The sequence below is a fragment of the Manis pentadactyla genome, chromosome 10, assembly GCF_030020395.1.
Source record: "Manis pentadactyla isolate mManPen7 chromosome 10, mManPen7.hap1, whole genome shotgun sequence".
Taxonomy (NCBI): Eukaryota; Metazoa; Chordata; class Mammalia; order Pholidota; family Manidae; genus Manis; species Manis pentadactyla.
The window spans coordinates 110395409-110413152 of NC_080028.1; the positions used below are offsets into that span (position 1 = coordinate 110395409).

Here is a 17744-nt window from a genome sequence, read left to right on the forward strand (position 1 = left end):
TTGTTGAGGCCAAATTACATGTAAAATCCAGTTTGAAATGTATTTCTTAAATCCTCTCGATTATTCAAATGGTAGTTCTGGTATGTACTTACTTTGAGTGCTAATAAATTATGTTTGAAAAGAATCCAATTCTGTACTTTGAAAGTTTTGGAAGAAATACCAACTAGTGTTCAGTGGATGGACCAAAGAACCCTGTTTTTTGTTCAGAAACTCAGGAAGTTATCTCAGTTTCAGGAACATGTCTCAAGAATAAATGCCATATAATAAAAAATTACATTGGGTGTGAAATTTTAAAAAGAGAGTTTATTTTAGCTGATAATGCATATCATAATGTATATCATTTTCTCTAGAATACACCATGACACTCAGTTCTATTTTCCTCCAAAAAAGTATGGAAACATGGATTCTGGCATTTCATAGGGATAATCTAGGTAGGTACCAAAAAGAAGTCATTCAATAATAGCATTAAATCAAGAGCACATTGAATCAGGCTGAGTCTGACATTTTGAGTAAAAAAAAAAATGGTTATCAGTTTCTAGTGTAATAAGATAACCTTTCATTTCCAACTTTTTCCTTCTGATTTTTTTTTTTTTTTTTGGTATGTGTGTGTGGGTTTTTCTGAAGGGGTAGATATAGATAAAGGAGAGCCAGAAATAAGGAACTTACAAGGATTTTTCAAATGCTGGTATTTGACAGCAAATAAATTTCCAACAGGCTACATACAAAAGGAAACTGTTAGGGACTTTTTTTTCCCATGTTTCTCCCTCCTGTCTTTACCAGAGAAGATAGTAGCCTTGATTCTATCACTTATATGCTAGAAAGAAGATATCTATACTCTAAACCAAGAAACTTAGTTGAAAACTACTCTTTTAAGTGCAGGTCATTTTTTAAAAATACTTTTTAATTGAAATGATATAATAGCAATAAAATCTTGTTTTAAAATAAAAAGTTCTGCTTTTCTGCCACCGTCAATTTTCTTTTTTATATTATCATATGCTTTAGACACACACAGAGCAAAGTTCCAGCAGATATTAAGCACTTAATACATCTTTCCTATTAGCATTATATTGTATTTGTTTGTTCAAGGAAGTGCCAAAAGCACAAAACTGAACACTAAGAATATGAGGCAGGTATAGAGAATCTTTCATTTTTGCTTTAAGTCTGCCAGAATAACCCTAGGCTAATGTTAGTCCTCCTAGTGACAAGTTAAATTAGTGACAGGATAAAATGATCTCTTGTCATAGCTGTTAGGCAAGATGAGAGTGCCAATTTCACATTTTTATGTTGCTAACCTCATAATAGTAATTTCACAGGGACCTTTTGTAACCTTGAGTGTTGCTTCATCAGAATTATGCAATTCACAATTTCTTTAAAATAGCAATTATTTTTGCATGTATGTTCATATATCCATGATAATCATTTTAAGAGAAATGATTTTGCTATGCAATTCAAAAGCTCCTAGAACTGTGAAAAACCCTCATACATCTCTGTAAGTACCAAGTCTCAAATTTTGTTGTGTAGCTGGGAATGCTGCTTTGCAATGGAAGCTCTTACCCATCTCTGAAGAATCTCGTTTCATAGGTCTGATGTGGGGCCAACTAGATAGTATTTCTTTAACCATGCCCAGGTGATTTTTTTTTTTTGACACAAATAAAAGCTTTATTATATAAAAATACCATTGAGAGTTCATTTAAACATTTGTCTTAGAAATCCAGGTTGAGGTGTGAAGGGAAGAGGTCTATTAGAAGAGAGGTAATCGGGTGACTTCTCCAAAGACAGATGGGCGCTGGCGGAGGGCAGGGGTGTTCCTGCGATAGCCAAACCGACCATTGAACCCCTGGATCATTTTGAGATCAGCATTGTAGTGATCATGCCCGGTCACCTGCGGGAGGGAATGCCCTTGGGGGCAGAGAGAGAGAGAGAAGCCTGAGCCTGCAGCCTCCTCCTGCTGTCCCCACTCCCACTGGGCTGGTACGGTTACTAACCTGGCTATCATCACTGTGCTTCCCATGTTCCCGCTGACCCCTCAGTCCTCAAATGTCTCCAGCCTCTTGACTGACAAGCCAAGGGCTGGTGAAGTCAAGTAGACAGATGGCTTTCTAACTAAACTTCATACCAGGAATAGCATGCAGGAGAAGTGTGAATGGTATGTGCTGAGACAGGAGGGGCCAGAAACTTCTGGGCTTGGCTGAACTTGCCTTGAACCCATGACAACTGAGAAAATTTCACCCTTGCCTCTGATCCATCTGGAGACAATGGGTGAGCTCAATTTGTCCAAATGGTGCAAAGGATCATGTGACTAGAGGGTGGCCAAAGGGTGGGAGGAGGGTTCACCCTGTCAGAAAAGCATCTCTCCACCCTCCCTTTCCTGTTGTTGCTAAACTGGGCCTGGAAAATGAGACTCAGACTGCTCATGGAACAGTTGAGGAACACAGCCTTTATAATTGGAAAGAGTGGAATACCAATCCCAGCTCATCCTTCTCAGCAAATCACCTTAACTCCCTAAACCTCAGTTTCCTGAGATGTAACATAGAGGTAGTATGTACTGACATACAGTAGGTGCTCAGTGAGTAAATATAGGGAGCACTGTGACACCATCTGCTCATGTATGGTAGGAAGAACTGGAGGATGCCACCCTGGGCCTCTTTCCCCCAACCAGGTCTCTCTCTGGCCCAGTATCTCCCTTTGAACTGTGGGACCCAGCACACTAGGTGGTACCATGGTGAGGCTGGAAAGTGAAAAGTGGCACTTGCCTGCCCCTGCCCAGTTTCTTCTGTTGAGGTATCTCTGTCCCTGCCCGAAGCTGTGGAAATTATCCACTATCCTGCCGTCCCGTCCTGTACCGCCATGATCCTGAGAAGGAGGGAGAAAATACAGAAGACTTGTCAGACACCATTCTGAGAGGGACGCAGAGCAAACTCCCCTGGGGCTTGCTTAGGGGTGTGGGAAGAGATCATAGCTGGGGATAACTGGTCCAGACAGATTAAATATTAATATACCAATTGACCTATTGCCTCTCAGAGGCAACCCAGCTTGGCCATTAAGGGCTCAGTGGCTGCTGCCAGACAGACTGGTTCTAATTCCAGCTCTGCAGCCAACAGGCTGTGTGACCCTGAGCAAATGACACAGCTTTTCTGGACCTCAATGACCTCATCAGTAAAAGGAGGGTGGCTGTGAGATTCAAGTGAGATAGTTCAAACAAAGGCCTGGCCTAGTAAAGGTTCAATAAACATTACATTCATTTAAATGAAAATACATACTACAAATGGTGGCTGTGATGATTAGTTATAAAATGCAATATAAAAAGTTTCAAAAGTGTATACAGTACCTCATATTATTTTCAAACTTTTACATACTCAAGTTTTTCTCTTCCCCCGACTCCCAGACTCTAGACTCCATCTGTCATAAATGTTAGACGGCACACACAAGCAGGGCACACACAGATGTGTCCATATATACATGGAAGGAACATGCACAAACACTCGGGACCACAAAGCCCAAGAATAACCCCCATTAAGCCCTCTTCTTCCTTCCCCACCCTCTGTGACACAAGTATTGGAGGCAACAGCGTTGAAAAAAGTTTGGAGTCATCAGCAAATAGCCTCAGGCTCTTTGATCCCTGGGAAGTACTGGCTAGGGAGGGGCGACACCCACGGGGGAAAAGGCCTGGGGAGAAGTGAGTTGCAGAGGTTGGGGACGTTTCCTTCCCGCGGGCTCATTTTAGGCCCCAGCGCGCCAGCCCTCCTAATCGTGGCGTCACCGACAGCGCGCCTCGCCTGGAGGGTCCAGGCAGCTCTTCTTGTCCTGTTTACTGAGGTCACGCGGACTTCCGCGCTTTTAGAGAATTTGCGGCGTGAGGTCACCCCAAGGGCGGGTCTGTGCTGTCAAAAAGGACAAGAGAACCATTTGTTTGGGAGAGGTGGTTATGAGCCTGGTTGCCTCCGCCTGCACAAACCCAAAAGGAGATCTTTCTCAAATTCTGGGATGGAAGGTGATTCTGAGAGCTCAGAGAGCTCAACACCTGTCACACACACACACACACACACACACACACTCACAGTTCCCGGGTTTCACTAAGATAACTGAGGGGATGGGAGTCTGGGACTCCCTGGAGGTGAGGGCGTGGGAGTGAGATGCCGGGATTTGAGAAGGCAGTCCCGCCACCAGGGCCATCCAATGTGGGCACAGACAAGGGTTCCTGGGGGTGATCATCTACCTGGTTAGTTTTCCGTAAAACAGGCGGAACCACGCGACTCTGGAAGTACCGGTGGGTGTGGTAGTCCTGCTGCGCGTTGTAGGGCGGAATCGCAGACCAGAGCTTAGGCCTCAAGTGCTCATAGGTGCGGGCCATGGAGCTCACGGCGACCCCATCCAATATGAAGCTTTTCTCCAGCCAAAGACGACACTCGCACAAGTACGCCATCCCAGCCACTGCAGCCTCCAAGGGCTTTTCCAGTGGAAGTGGAGAGCCCTAGGTCGGCGCTCCCCTGCGCATTGTTACGTGGTGTCAATCATCGCTGCGTCACAAACCCTACTGTTCCCATCCCACGGGGTTGGCTCTTAGGGCTGTGCGAGAAGTTGCTTGTGTGGCTCTCAGGTGAGGATGGCCAGAAGACAGCAAGAGGCACGGGAGATTTAAGAGTGGGGATAATTGAATGTGGGCAGTGTGAGCGTAATCGGGCAGCTCCTGTTTCCTCTCAGAGCAAGGTTCTCGGCTCCCGCCGTATTATATACATTTCCCCAACACGATGCCAGTAAAAACCTTGTACCCAGAATGGATTAGAGTTCAGATTGCCACTACTTCCACTCTAATGTTACGCAACTGTAAATTGAAGCTCAGAAGCTTTGGAGTAGTCCTAAATTCATTTAGTGGCAGACCCAGAACCAGAATTCAGGTCTCCTCAATTTCAAGTCCACTTAAAGCACTTCTCCCCTCCCCACCCAATTCTTTTCATCAGCCAGTATTACTCCTCCTGTTAAAAAAACCAGTAGGTTGACATATTTTTTCCTTTGGCTAATTGTATGCATTATGACAGGATACAGGAAAATGGGAGTGATACTCTATAGTTGTGATTACTGGTGTTTCTTTATACTGATGACTTTCCAAATTTTCCCCTTGAATAGTTAAGCCCTTACAGATGCTTTCCGTTATTAAAATGACTTGTAAAACTCTGCTCCTCACACCAACTCTATGAAGTGCTATTATCCTCATTTTACAGACGATGTTAACAGGTTCACGGAGGGATTCTTTTATATTCACTAACAATATTTTTATCGTATGAAAGGACATTACCTAATTAGAAAAAGGTTGAAACATACCTATACACAAAAACCACCAAGCCTGGCAATTCAATACTTAGCATAAGCTTTCCAAATGATGGGAAACCTATAAATCAATCAGAAATTACAGGATATCTATAGTTTTGAGCCCATTCTATTAAACTTTGGAAAGAACATGGACATTAGACAACTTAGGGGAAAAAATGAGAGGCCCAGTTCTCACACCTCACATTTACAGTAGGAAGGTGAGAAATTTCATATAACCCCACAAGAGGACGTGGGTGCTTCATGTTAGACTTGAAACTCACCAGGCTGAAGGATGGGGTTAGAGAGGAAGACAGGTGTTTTAGAAATTTCTGGATTTAATATTGCTAAAATCAAGACTGACCCAGTCTGGACAAAGCATTGGTTCTCAACCTTGGCTACATGTTGCCATCTCCTGGACAACTTCAAAAAGTACTGATGCTGGGGGGTCCTACCTCCATAGTAATTGGTCTGGGGTATGGCCTGGTCACTTAACTCCTCAGCTTAACTACTCTTCTATTCTAGAGTTCTGGTACATCCTGTTCCTAATCCTTTTTCTTTTATTTTGGTATCATTAATCTACAATTACATGAAGAACATTATGTTTACTAGGCTCCCCCCTTCACCAAGGCCCCCCACATACCCCTTCATAGTCACTGTCCATCAGCATAGTAAGATGCTTTAGAATCACTACTTGTCTTCTCTGTGTTGCACAGCCCTCCCCGTGCCCAGCCCCACACTATACATGCTAATGGTAATGACCCCTTTCTTTTTCTCACCCTTATCTCTCCCTTCCCACCCATCCTCCCCAGTCCCTTTCCCTTTGATAACTGTTAGTCCATTCGTGGGTTCTGTGATTCTACTGCTGTTTTGTTCCTTCAGTTTTTCTTTGTTCTTATATTCCACATATGAGTGAAATCATTTGGTACTTGTCTTTCTCCACCTGGCTTATTTCACTGAGCATAATACCCTCTAGCTCCATCCATGTTGTTGCCAATGGTAGGATCTGTTTTTTTCTTATAGCTGAGTTTTATTCCATTGTGTATATGTACCACATCTTCTTTATCCATTCATCTACTGATGGACATTTAGTTTGCTTCCATATCTTGGCTATTGTAAATAGTGCAGCGATAAACATAGGGGTGCATCTGTCTTTTTCAAACTAGAGTGCTCCATTCTTAGGGTAAATTCCTAGAAGTGGAATTCCTGGGTCAAATGGTATTTCTGTTTTGAGCTTTTTGAGGAACCTCCATACTGCTTTCCACAATGGTTGAACTAATTTACATTCCCACCAGCAGTGTAGGAGGGTTCCCCTTTCTCCACAACCTCGCCAACATTTGTTGTTGTTCATCTTTTGGATGGTAGCCATCCTTACTGGTGTGAGGTGATATCTCATTGTGGTTTTAATTTGCATTTCTCTGATGACAAGCGATGTGTAGCATCTTTTCATGTGTCTGTTGGATATCTGAATTTCTTCTTTAGAGAACTGTCTATTCAGCTCCTCTGCCCATTTTTTAATGGGATTATTTGCTTTTTGTTTGTTGAGGTGTGTGAGCTCTTTATATATTTTGATGTCAGCCCTTTATCGGATCTGTCATATATGAATATATTCTCCCATACTGTGGGATACCTTTTTGTTCTATTGATGGTGTCCTTTGCTGTACAGAAGCTTTTCAGCTTGATATAGTCCCATTTGTTCATTTTTGCTTTTGTTTCCCTTGCCCAGGGAGATATGTTCAAGAAGAAGTCACTCATGTTTATGTCTAAGAGATTTTTGCCTATGTTTTTTTCTAAGTTTTATGGTTTCATGACTTACATTCAAGTCTTTGATCCATTTTGAATTTACTTTTGTGTATGGGGTTAGACAGTGATCCAGTTTCATTCTCTTACATGTAGCTGTCCAGTTTTGCCAGCACCATCTGTTGAAGAGACTGTCATTTCCCCATTTTATGTCCATGGCCCCTTTATTGAATATTAGTTGACCATATATGTTTAGGTTATTGTTTGGAGTGTCTATTCTGTTCCATTGGTCTGTGGCTCTGTTCTTGTGCCAGTACCAAATTGTCTTGATTACCATAGATTTGTAGTAGAGTTTGAAGTTGGGGAGTGAGATCCCCCCCACTTTATTCTTCCTTCTCAGGATTGCTTTAGCTATTCGGGGTCTTTGGTGTTTCCATATGAATTTTTGAACTATTTGTTCCAGTTCATTAAAGAATACTGTTGGTAGTTTGATAGGGATTGCATCGAATCTGTATATTGCTTTGGGCAGGATGGCCATTTTGATGATATTAATTCTTCCTAGCCAGGAGCATAGGATGAGTTTCCATTTGTTAGTGACCTCTTTAATTTCTCTTAAGAGTGTCTTGTAGTTTTCAGGGTATAAGTCTTTCACTTCCTTGGTTAGGTTTATTGCTAGGTATTTTATTCTTTTTTATGATATTGTGAATGGAATTGTTTTCCTGATTTCTCTTTCTATTAGTTTATTGTTAGTGTATAGGAAAGCCACAGATTTCTGTGTGTTAATTTTGTATGCTGCAACTTTGCTGAATTCCGATATTAGCTCTAGTAGTTTCGGAGTGGAGTCTTTAGGGTTTTTTATGTACAATATCATGTCATCTGCAAATAGTGACAGTTTAACTTCTTCTTTACCAATCTGGATTCCTTGTATTTCTTTGTTTTGTCTAATTGCCATGGCTAGGACCTCCAGTACTATGTTGAATAACAGTGGGGAGAGTGGGCATCCCTGTCTTGTTCCCGATCGCAGAGGAAAAGCTTTCAGCTTCTCGCTGTTTAGTATGATGTTGGCTGTGGGTTTATCATATATGGCCTTTATTATGTTGAGGTACTTGCCCTCTATGCCCCTTTTGTTGAAGTTTTTATTATGAATGGTTGTTGAATTTTGTCGAATGCTCTTTCAGCATCTATGGAGATGATCATGTGGTTTTTTTCTTTCTTTTTGTTGATGTGGTGGATGATGTTGATGGATTTTCGAATGTTGTACCATCCTTGCATCCCTGGGATGAATCCCACTTGGTCATGGTGTATGATCCTTTTGATGTATTTTTGAATTCGGTTTGCTAATATTTTGTTGAGTATTTTTGCATCTACATTCATCAGGGATATTGGTCTGTAGTTTTCTTTTTTGGTGGGGTCTTTGCCTGGTTTTGGTATTAGGGTGATGTTGGCTTCATAGAATGAGTTTGGGAGTATTCCCTCCTCTTCTATTTTTTGGAAAACTTTAAGGAGAATGGGTATTATGTCTTCTCTGTATGTCTGATAAAATTGCGAGGTAAATCCGTCTGGCCCGAGGGTTTTGTTCTTTGGTAGTTTTTTGATTACTGCTTCAATTTCGTTGCTGGTAATCAGTCTGTTTAGATTTTCTGTTCCTTTCTGGGTCAGTCTTGGAAGGTTGTATTTTTCTAGGAAGTTGTCCATTTCTCCTAGGTTTCCCAGCTTGTTAGCATATAGGTTTTCATAGTACTCTCTAATAATTCTTTGTATTTCTGTGGGGTCCATCGTGATGTTTCCTTTCTCATTTCTGATTCTGTTGATGTGTGTTTGTTCTCTTTTCCTCTTAATAAGTCTGGCTAGAGGCTAATCTATTTTGTTTATTTTCTCGAAGAACCAACTCTTGGTTTCATTGATTTTTGCTATTCTTTTATTCTTCTCAATTTTATTTATTTCTTCTGTGATCTTTATTATGTCCCTCCTTCTGCTGACCTTAGGCCTCATTTGTTCTTCTTTTTCCAATTTCGATAATTGTGACATTAGACCATTCATTTGGGATTGTTCTTCCTTCTTTAAATATGCCTGGATTGCTATATACTTTCCTCTTAAGACTGCTTTCGCTGTGTCCCGCAGAAGTTGGGGCTTGGTGGTGTTGTTGTCATTTGTTTCCATATATTGCTGGATCTCCATTTTAATTTGGTCATTGATCCATTGATTATTTAGGAGCATGTTGTTAAGCCTCCATGTGTTTGTTAGCTTTTTTGCTTTCTTTGTACAATTTATTTCTAGTTTTATCCCTTTGTGGTCTGAAAAGTTGGTTGGTAGGATTTCAATCTTTTGCAATTTACTGAGGCTCTTTTTGTGACCTAGTATGTGGTCTATTCTGGAGAATGTTCCATGTGCACTTGAGAAGAATGTATCCTGTTGCTTTTGGATGTAGAATTCTATAGATGTCTATTAGGTCCATCTGTTCTAGTGTGTTGTTCAGTGCCTCTGTGTCCTTACTTATTTTCTACCCAGTGGATCTATCCTTTGGGATGAGTGGCATGTTGAAGTCTCCTAAAATGAATGCACTGCATTCTATTTCATCCTTTAATTCTGTTAATATTTGTTTCACATATGTTGGTGCTCCTGTATTGGGTGCATATATATTTATAATGGTTATATCTTGTTGGACTGATCCCTTTATCACTATGTAATGTCCTTCTTTATCTTTTGTTACTTTCTTTATTTTGAAGTCTATTTTGTCTGATACTAGTATCGTAACACCTGCTTTTTTGTCTCTGTTGTTTGCATGAAATGTCTTTTTCCATCCCTTGACTTTTAATCTGTGCTTGTCTTTGGGTTTGTGGTGAGTCTCTTGTAAGCAGCAAATAGATGGGTCTTGCTTTTTTATCCATTCTGTTACTCTGTGTCTTTTGATTGGTGCATTCAGTCCATTTACATTTAAGGTGATTATTGAAAGATATGTACTTATTGCCATTGCAGGCTTTAGATTCGTGGTTACCAAAGGTTCAAGGTTAGCTTCTTTACTACCTTACTGTCTAACTTAACTCGCTTATTGAGCTATTATAAACACAGTCTAATGATTATTTCTCTCCCTTCTTATTCCTCCTCCTCCATTCTTCATATGTTGGGTGTTTTGTTCTGTGCTCTTTTTAGGAGTGCTTCCATCTAGAGCAGTCCCTCTAAGATACCCTGAAGAGGTGGTTTGTGGGAGGCAAATTCCCTTAACTTTTGCTTGTCTGGGAATTGTTTAATCCCTCCTTCATATTTAAATGATAGTCATGCTGGATACAATATCTTTGGTTCAAGGTCCTTCTGTTTCATTGCATTAAATATGTCATGCCATTCTCATCTGGCCTGTAAGGTTTCTGTTGAGAAGTGTGATAATAGCCTGATGGGTTTTCCTTTGTAGGTGACCTTTTTTCTCTCTCTGGCTGCCTTTAATACTCTGTCCTTGTCCTTGATCTTTGCCATTTTAATTATTATGTGTCTTGGTGTTTTCCTCTTTGGGTCCCGTCTCTTGGGAGTTCTGTGTACCTCTGTAGTCTGAGCAACTATTTCCTCCCCCAGTTTGGGGAAGTTCTCAGCAATTATTTCTTCAAAGACACTTTCTATCCCTTTTCCTCTGTCTTCTACTTCTACCCCTATAATGCGGATATTGTTCCTTTTGGATTGGTCACACAGTTCTCTTAATATTGTTTCATTCCTGGGGATCCTTTTATCTCTCTCTGCATCAGCTTCTATGCGTTCCTGTTCTCTCGTTTCTATTCCATCAGTGGCCTCTTGCATCTTATCCATTCTGCTTATAAATCCTTCCAGAGCTTGTTTCATTTCTGTAATCTCCCTCCGATGTCATCCCTTAGCTCTTGTATATTTCTCTGCAGCTCCATCAGCATGTTTATGATTTTTATTTTGAATTCTTTTTCAGGGAGACTGGTTAGGTCTGTCTCTGCAGATCCTCTCTCTGGGGTTGTCTGGACTATTTTGTACTGGACTAAATTTTTCTGTCTTTTCATGGTGATAGTGGTGGTTGTAGGCATGTTGTGGGTGTGTCAGCTGGGAGAAGAAAGTCCTCTCCTGCTTGCTGGATGCCTTGCCCTTCTCTGCTGCCTGTGTTGGTTACCTGCACTCCTGGAGCAGCCACCAGGTTAACCCCTAAGCTGCTGTGGACAGGGTCTCTGTCAGAGCAATGCAGAGCCCTGCAGGGAGTGGCAGGCATACCAGGTGCACTCCTCTGCAATAGAGGCGCCTCTGCCGGGCATCTCTCTGCCAGCAGTGGCCATTGGGTGTGGCCTGGGCAGCTGTGCATCAGGCTGGGATTCCGGTCAGCTGCTGGGAGCACGGCTGCTCCCTCTGGCACCACTGCAGGTGCGTGTGGGCCTGTCCTGTGTCCCCCTGGTGCTGCCGCTGCTGGCACTCATGGGCCGCTCCCGGGCCACCTGGTCACTGCGGGCTCACGTGGACCTCTCCCGGGTCCCCCTGGCGCCGCGGCCACCAGTGCACATGGGCTGCTCCCAGGCCACTCAGTCGCCACTGCCACAGGCTTGCACGGACCTCTCCCGAGCCCCTTTGGAGCCGCTGTTGCCGACACACATGGGCTGCTCCCGGACTGCTTGGTTGCCACTGTGGTGGGCTCGCATGAGCATTCCCAATCCCCTCTGGTGCCGCTGGTGCATGTGGGCCTCTCCTGGTCCCCTTGGGTGCTGCTGCCCCTGGCGTGTGCTGTCACTCTCCCACTTCTGGGCTGGTGTGTCAGGGTCCATGCCAGTTGGGGGAACGACTGGCAGGCTGCTTAGTGCTGTGAGGGGCTTCTGAGCTGTGCTGCCACCCAGGGGGTTAGGGCACCTAAAGTTCCCCGGGATTCCCAGCTGCTGGCTAAGTGTGTCGGGACGACTTTGTCCAGCTGTGGGGTCCCTGTCTCTTTAAGACTTGCAAAAACTCAGTTTTCTTTCGTCTCAGGGGCGCCGGTTGCGCAGACCTGCCCGCAGGTTTTGCTTTTCCATTTCTCTAATATCCAGCACCCTGTGCACCTCGTGTCTGCTCTTCGGGTATGGATTTCTAGAGCTGGTTGTTTAGCAGTCCTGGGCTTTCACTCCCTCCGCATTCTGACTCCTTTCTTCCTGCCAGGTTCTAGGGTGGGGGAGCATTTGGGTCCCGTCTGGCCACGGCTTGTATCTTACCCCCTTCGTGTGATGCTGAGTTCTCGCAGATGTAGATGTATCCTGGCTGTTTTACTGTATCCACTAGTGTCTCTTTTAGGAATAGTTGTATTTATTGTATTTTCATAAATATATATGTTTTGCGGAGGAGATTTCCACTGAACTACTCACGCCGCCATCTTCCCATGATCCCCCGCCCAGGTGATTTTGATGCATGTGTTGGGCCACATCAAGAAAGTGTCCACTTAGAGCTTGTCTGGTTCAAGCACCCCTTAAACAGATGAGTGACTGTGGAACCGGGAGAGCAAGTGACTGCAGGTGCACAAAACACAGGTCACACGGTGTGAAACAGTAAGAAATTTTACTGCCTCATGTAAAAGAAAATTCAGAGGTGAAGTGAGCTTCAGGTGCAGTCTGTCAGCACTCCAGACCAGATTATTTTTGATCACTGAGACTTTTCCATCTCCTTATATGACATGTCGCTGTGCTCCCTATTCATGCTGTAGAAAGACAGTTACTATACCATTGGAACTGCATATTTTCTCATTCACATTTAACAGCCACTTCCTGTGACTCTCTTAACCCTCCCTGAAACTTCCCACTGAAATGGGTCATAGGTCCCTCTCTAAAATAATTGCTGACAGAGGAAAGAGAGGTACCATGCGTGATGTACACCAGTTCTTTCTCATCCTTGGAGCTGAAGTCATATCCATGATCTGCCTTGCCTACTCTTCAGTGGAGAAAGGTGGAATAAATAAATGTGGTGGAATCTGAAAGCTACAGTGCCTTGTTTAAAAAAAGGAAAAATTATCTTCAATTTAATTTTTGATTGAAATTATGCAAAGTTATCTCTCTCTATAAACCCTTTGTGTTATAATTTTTCTTCTTTCAAACATTATGCTTAGGAACTTATTCTAGGATAACACTGTAAATTCCAACCTTTAAAGCGTTCCTAATGTGTAATAAAGCACCAAAGAAATTGTTTTTATATTATTATTTAATGAAGGTTCTATTATGAAATTTAACTAATGTGTCACATTCATGCCACAGCAGCTTGCTATTTACACCAAATCTCATGATCGACTCTATACTGCTATGTCAGAGACCATCAGTGTTAAGACCATTGTGTTAAACCCAGATACACAAGTCCCCATACCTATGAAGTGTGCTTTCCACACATAGATGCAGGCGATTACCATATTGTCTTAGGCTGCCATGACAAATACCAGAGACTGGGTGGATTAAATAACAAGCAATTCTGTGCTGGAGGCTGGACGTCTGTGATGAAGTTGCCAGCATGGTCAGGTTCTTGGCGAAAGCTCTCTTCCTGGTTATGTCCTCATCTGGCCTTTTCTTGGTGCATGCAGAGAGAAATCTTGAGTCTTTTAATTTTTTTATAAAAGTATAATCCCAACATGGGGGCTGTAACCTCATGACTTCATGGAAACCTAATCATCTCCCAAAGATGCTACCTTCAGAGACCATCACACTGGAGGTTAGGCTTTGTTACATGAATTCGAGGAGTGGGGGACACTCAGCCATGGTAAATACCACGTGGTGAGTGCTGTTGATGGGAAGGAGCACAGGTGCTGTGGGAGCTCGGTGAGGAGGCCTGTCTTGCCAATGGGTTTCAGCCTGGAGAAGTTCACTGTGGATTCAGTGAGACCAAAGAAATGATAGTGGAACATTCTTGGGGTGAAAGGGTATACCCAACTTTATTTCCACAGTGGCAGGTTGATCACCAGAATCCCGTCCACTCAGAGCAAGTCTGCATGCAGCAAGCTGGTCTCTCTCTGTCTCTGGGGCTCTGTGCCTGCACAGCCATCCTCTGGGCCTCTCTGCCTGCACAGCCATCCTCTGGGCCCTGTCTCTGTCCTTGGTGCTGCCAACACTCCAGCCTCTGCTCTGCTCTTCTGCAGCCTTGCAGCTGTGCCACCATGTTGCCCAAAGCACCGGGCAGGGCTCTTTATATAGAGTCAATAACAACGCATTGCCCACACATCTAGTGAGCTAGCCAACCAGGGCCAGGTGAGAACCCTGGCCACAGGAACCTTCACTTTATCCAGAAGGACACGTGGCCAAGAGTGTGAGGTCAGTGTCAAGACCCTGAAGGGAGTAGTATTTAAGCTGATATCTGAACTTTGAGTAGAAATAAGTTAAAAAGGGATAGAAGAAAGAGTTTTCAGAAAAACAAAAGCAGGAAAAGAGCATGGTTTGGTTCAGCACTCTGGTGTGTTTGGGGCAGAGATGGCTTGGTGGCATGGTGCAGAGTAACGAGGGAAGGTGGTGGAAGGATACCCATGGCTGGGTTCTTAAGGATCTTTGTGAGAATTGGGACTTCATTTTGGAGCAAATAGGGATCCAATGAATGGCATTTAAGGAGAGAAGTGCCACTATGGAATCTGTACTTGCAAAGTGTGACTCATGTGAACAGTGGACTTCAGAAGGTTAAGGGAAACCATTTGAAGAGGTCTTCGTGGCCCCATGAGGAAAGAAGGAGGCTTCAGTTCAGGCTAAAGCAGTAGCGCTGTTGTGAGGAGAATGGAAATTCCTATGGCCAGCATCCTCGCCTGACTTTAAACTACTTGATGATGTAATTGGCCTCCTGCTAGGCTAATGCTTCCACACCCATAGGCAATAAGCTATTATCGACTGAGTCACTATATAAAGAGCTCTGCCCAGTGCTCTCTGTGGAGGCAGAGATGGAGATGGATTATGACCTGCAGACTGCTGGATGCAGATGTGATCCTAGTGCTCGACCTACTGCTGGAAGAGTAAAGCCAAGTATAAACACTTTTTCCCCAAGAACGTTCCATTGTCATTTTCTTGGTCTCACTGAATCCATAGTGAACTTTGCCCAGGGCTGCAACCCATTGGTAAGACAGCTGGAAAGAAGTCAGGTTGCAGAGGAATTTAAGAGATTGACTCAGAAACCTTTAAGATTAAGTGAATGTTGTAGTTTGGGAAAAGGGAGGCTTTCAGGATAGGTGTCTGACCTGGAAGACTGTCCAGCAGTTGGTGCCAGCCACTGTGATGACCATATATTGAATGATGCCTATGGACCCTTTTCAACCCAATGGTATCTCTAGGACCTGAATATAAATATGCTTGAGTCTGACGAAGTGACACTTTTGCTCTTAAATGTTATGTTGACATTGCTAACATACTTAAACATTAAAAAATTGTTCATATGTAGGTTTCCAAATCTTCCTTGAAACCTTCCTGATTTCTGTTAGTTGAAAAACAATTATTGACTTTCTCTTTGACCCTATACATGCATTACAACACAGCTACATGAGTTTTGAATTATGTTGGGATTTTACTTAGGTTTTCATGTGTCTTTGGTTTAGATTTGTCCTCATTACCTTTACTGTTAAGCACTTGGGACTACCTTACCTTCTATTCCTTCTGTATCTTATTAAGATATCTGATTGTGTTGATTAAATAAAGGTTTTAACTGATTAAAATGTCTGTAAGATAAAACTTAAATGTGGATTCTGGAAAGGATAAAAATTATGTAAACTTTAAACAACAAATACATACTCCAGACCTAGAAAGTTAGATATGCTGGAAATTATTCCTATTCTTATTAATGTGTTGCCAAGCTAGGGGGAAATCACTGTGTGAGTAGTTTTTGTTATATACCCACCATATGCAGAGGGACAGTAAATGAAGTATTTGTTGATAAAACTTTTGCACAGTAGTTTACTCATTACTGCAATAGACAGAGCTTTCTGAAGTCAAATATAATCAAGTCTCTATCAATAAATCTAATCCAGACTCACCTCACTCAAGTGTTTCTTATTGCTGAAATTCCTGAAATTCCTTGCCAGCTGCAAAAAATTTTACTGTAGCATCAAGAAAACGGCATGAAAAAATGAAATGTATAATTTCTTCAGTTTTCTTAGTTGAGCATAAATGTTAACGAAGCTGACAGTCCTACATGCACAATCTCTTACATGCAAAGAGTGTCCGGTTTAGTAGTCACTTAGAATCTTTTTATGCCCTCTTAAGTTTTGTAAGCATTTTTCCATAAAGGTTCTCTTTTTCTGATGTTGGTGTTTTTACAGGGAACTTGGGATACAACCATAGTTTATGGTCTTTAAAAGTTTTGACAAAAATAAATAAAAGGAAAGCAACTAACTCTTGCGTTCCTGTAAATCCTATGAATATTTTCATTTTTAGACAAATTTACACTATGGATACAGTTTGGCTCAGTGGTTTTAAAAATTTTGAGCTACAAGGTCATACTTTTTGTCCTCTTATGCTTTTATTTCTTTTGTAATGTATCATTTCAGACCAAATGTCTATGGCCTAATTTCTCTCTCTCTCTCTCTGTCTCTTTTCCTTTACATGTATTCTTACTGAATAATTCTTTAATTCAGCCCCATTATTCTATATTTCATTAATTTTAACTTATATATGCCAAGTCATTTCAACTGACCATGCACGCCATTATTTAGCTTTGACTTTTTAATGTTTTTATGTATTTGTTCTGTTTGTCTTAGTCTCTTCATCAAGAAGATGCCTATCATCCTTATGTTGAAAGTCATTTACCTTTAATTTTATCATCAGCTCTCTTTATTGTTGTCAACTTTTTGTAATCTTCGTTTCCATTTTCGATAAGCCTGTCAAATTTGACTGATAATCCCTGATTTGAGTTTTATATTGTTTATTACTTACCATCTCCTATGTTCTTTTTGATTCTGTGATGGCTTTATAAATGGCCTATGGTTATTTTATATAGCCCCTTCGGTACATTATTTGCCATGTTAGCATTTGTGCTTGTCAGGAAGCAGTAAACTATGCCACAGGAATAAATTACCAACACTGAAATCTCTGTAGCTTAATGAAACAAAAGTATATTTCTTCTCATGCTACATAATCAAGTTAGGTGATAGTGTGGTCTGCTCCACACAGCCACTTGGTGATCCAAGCCATTATTTGGCAGAGACCCACCATTATTTACGAGCACCCTGTGGGATATGCCACATTTTCAATTTTTTAGTCACAGCACTTTTGATTTAATTTTTCTGGTTTATTGGCCAGAAGCAGTCATTTAGTCCACCAAACTGCGTGTGCCTGGCAGGGCAGGGGAGTCACATGAGTCTGAGTGATCTCTAGATGCATCGACCGGAGTGCTTATGGAATCCACAGGCTTAAAAAATGGTTTTAAATGTATAATGTAGATACTGTCTAAACTTTACCTCTGGTTTTGGTGCTAAAATGGTTTCAGATGTATGATTGTTCTCTTTCTTTTGTAGAACCTAGAATTCAGAGCATCAGAATATCATGCTTTAATTATAGTTAATGTCTTTTAATATACTATAAGATTTATATAAAACATTTATAGATATCTTAAATTGCTTTTCCATATTGAATACTACCGGTTTCCCCTTTACCACTTATTGGATATTTCCTTTCATTGCTCATTTGAATTGAATGATTATCTTTGTATATTAAATTCTCATTTCTTGTAAGCTACTGGTAGGGAAAAGCATTTTTTTCTAAATTTCCTTATTATTCATATATATATATATATATAAT

At 41.8% G+C, this 17744-nt stretch overlaps 2 protein-coding genes across 6 annotated transcripts in view; one reads left to right on the forward strand and one right to left on the reverse strand.

Annotated features, from left to right (window-relative positions):
* The window catches only part of NAV3 (neuron navigator 3), an 859400-nt gene that overhangs the window by 185167 nt on the left and 656489 nt on the right, over positions 1–17744 (forward strand). The gene's annotated exons all lie outside the window — the stretch shown is intronic.
* LOC118908110 (uncharacterized protein C17orf98-like) lies at positions 1390–4423 on the reverse strand. Its single transcript, XM_036877165.2, has 3 exons — positions 4217–4423; positions 2754–2853; positions 1390–1899 (listed from the first exon to the last, which is right to left on the reverse strand). Exons 1-3 carry the CDS (start codon positions 4421–4423, stop codon positions 1742–1744), a joined length of 465 nt encoding a protein of 154 aa, XP_036733060.1. The 3' UTR covers positions 1390–1741.

Bases quoted from the DNA above. Each gene is read 5' to 3' on its own strand.
- LOC118908110 (XM_036877165.2), bottom strand. From the start codon at position 4,423: ATGGCGTACTTGTGCGAGTGTCGTCTTTGGCTGGAGAAAAGCTTCATA. The intron at 2,854-4,216 runs GTAGATGATCAC...CCTCCTTCTCAG, and splicing joins TTTTACGGAAAACTAACCAG to GATCATGGCGGTACAGGACG. The intron at 1,900-2,753 runs GCAAGTGCCACT...TCTGCCCCCAAG, and splicing joins AAGAAACTGGGCAGGGGCAG to GGCATTCCCTCCCGCAGGTG.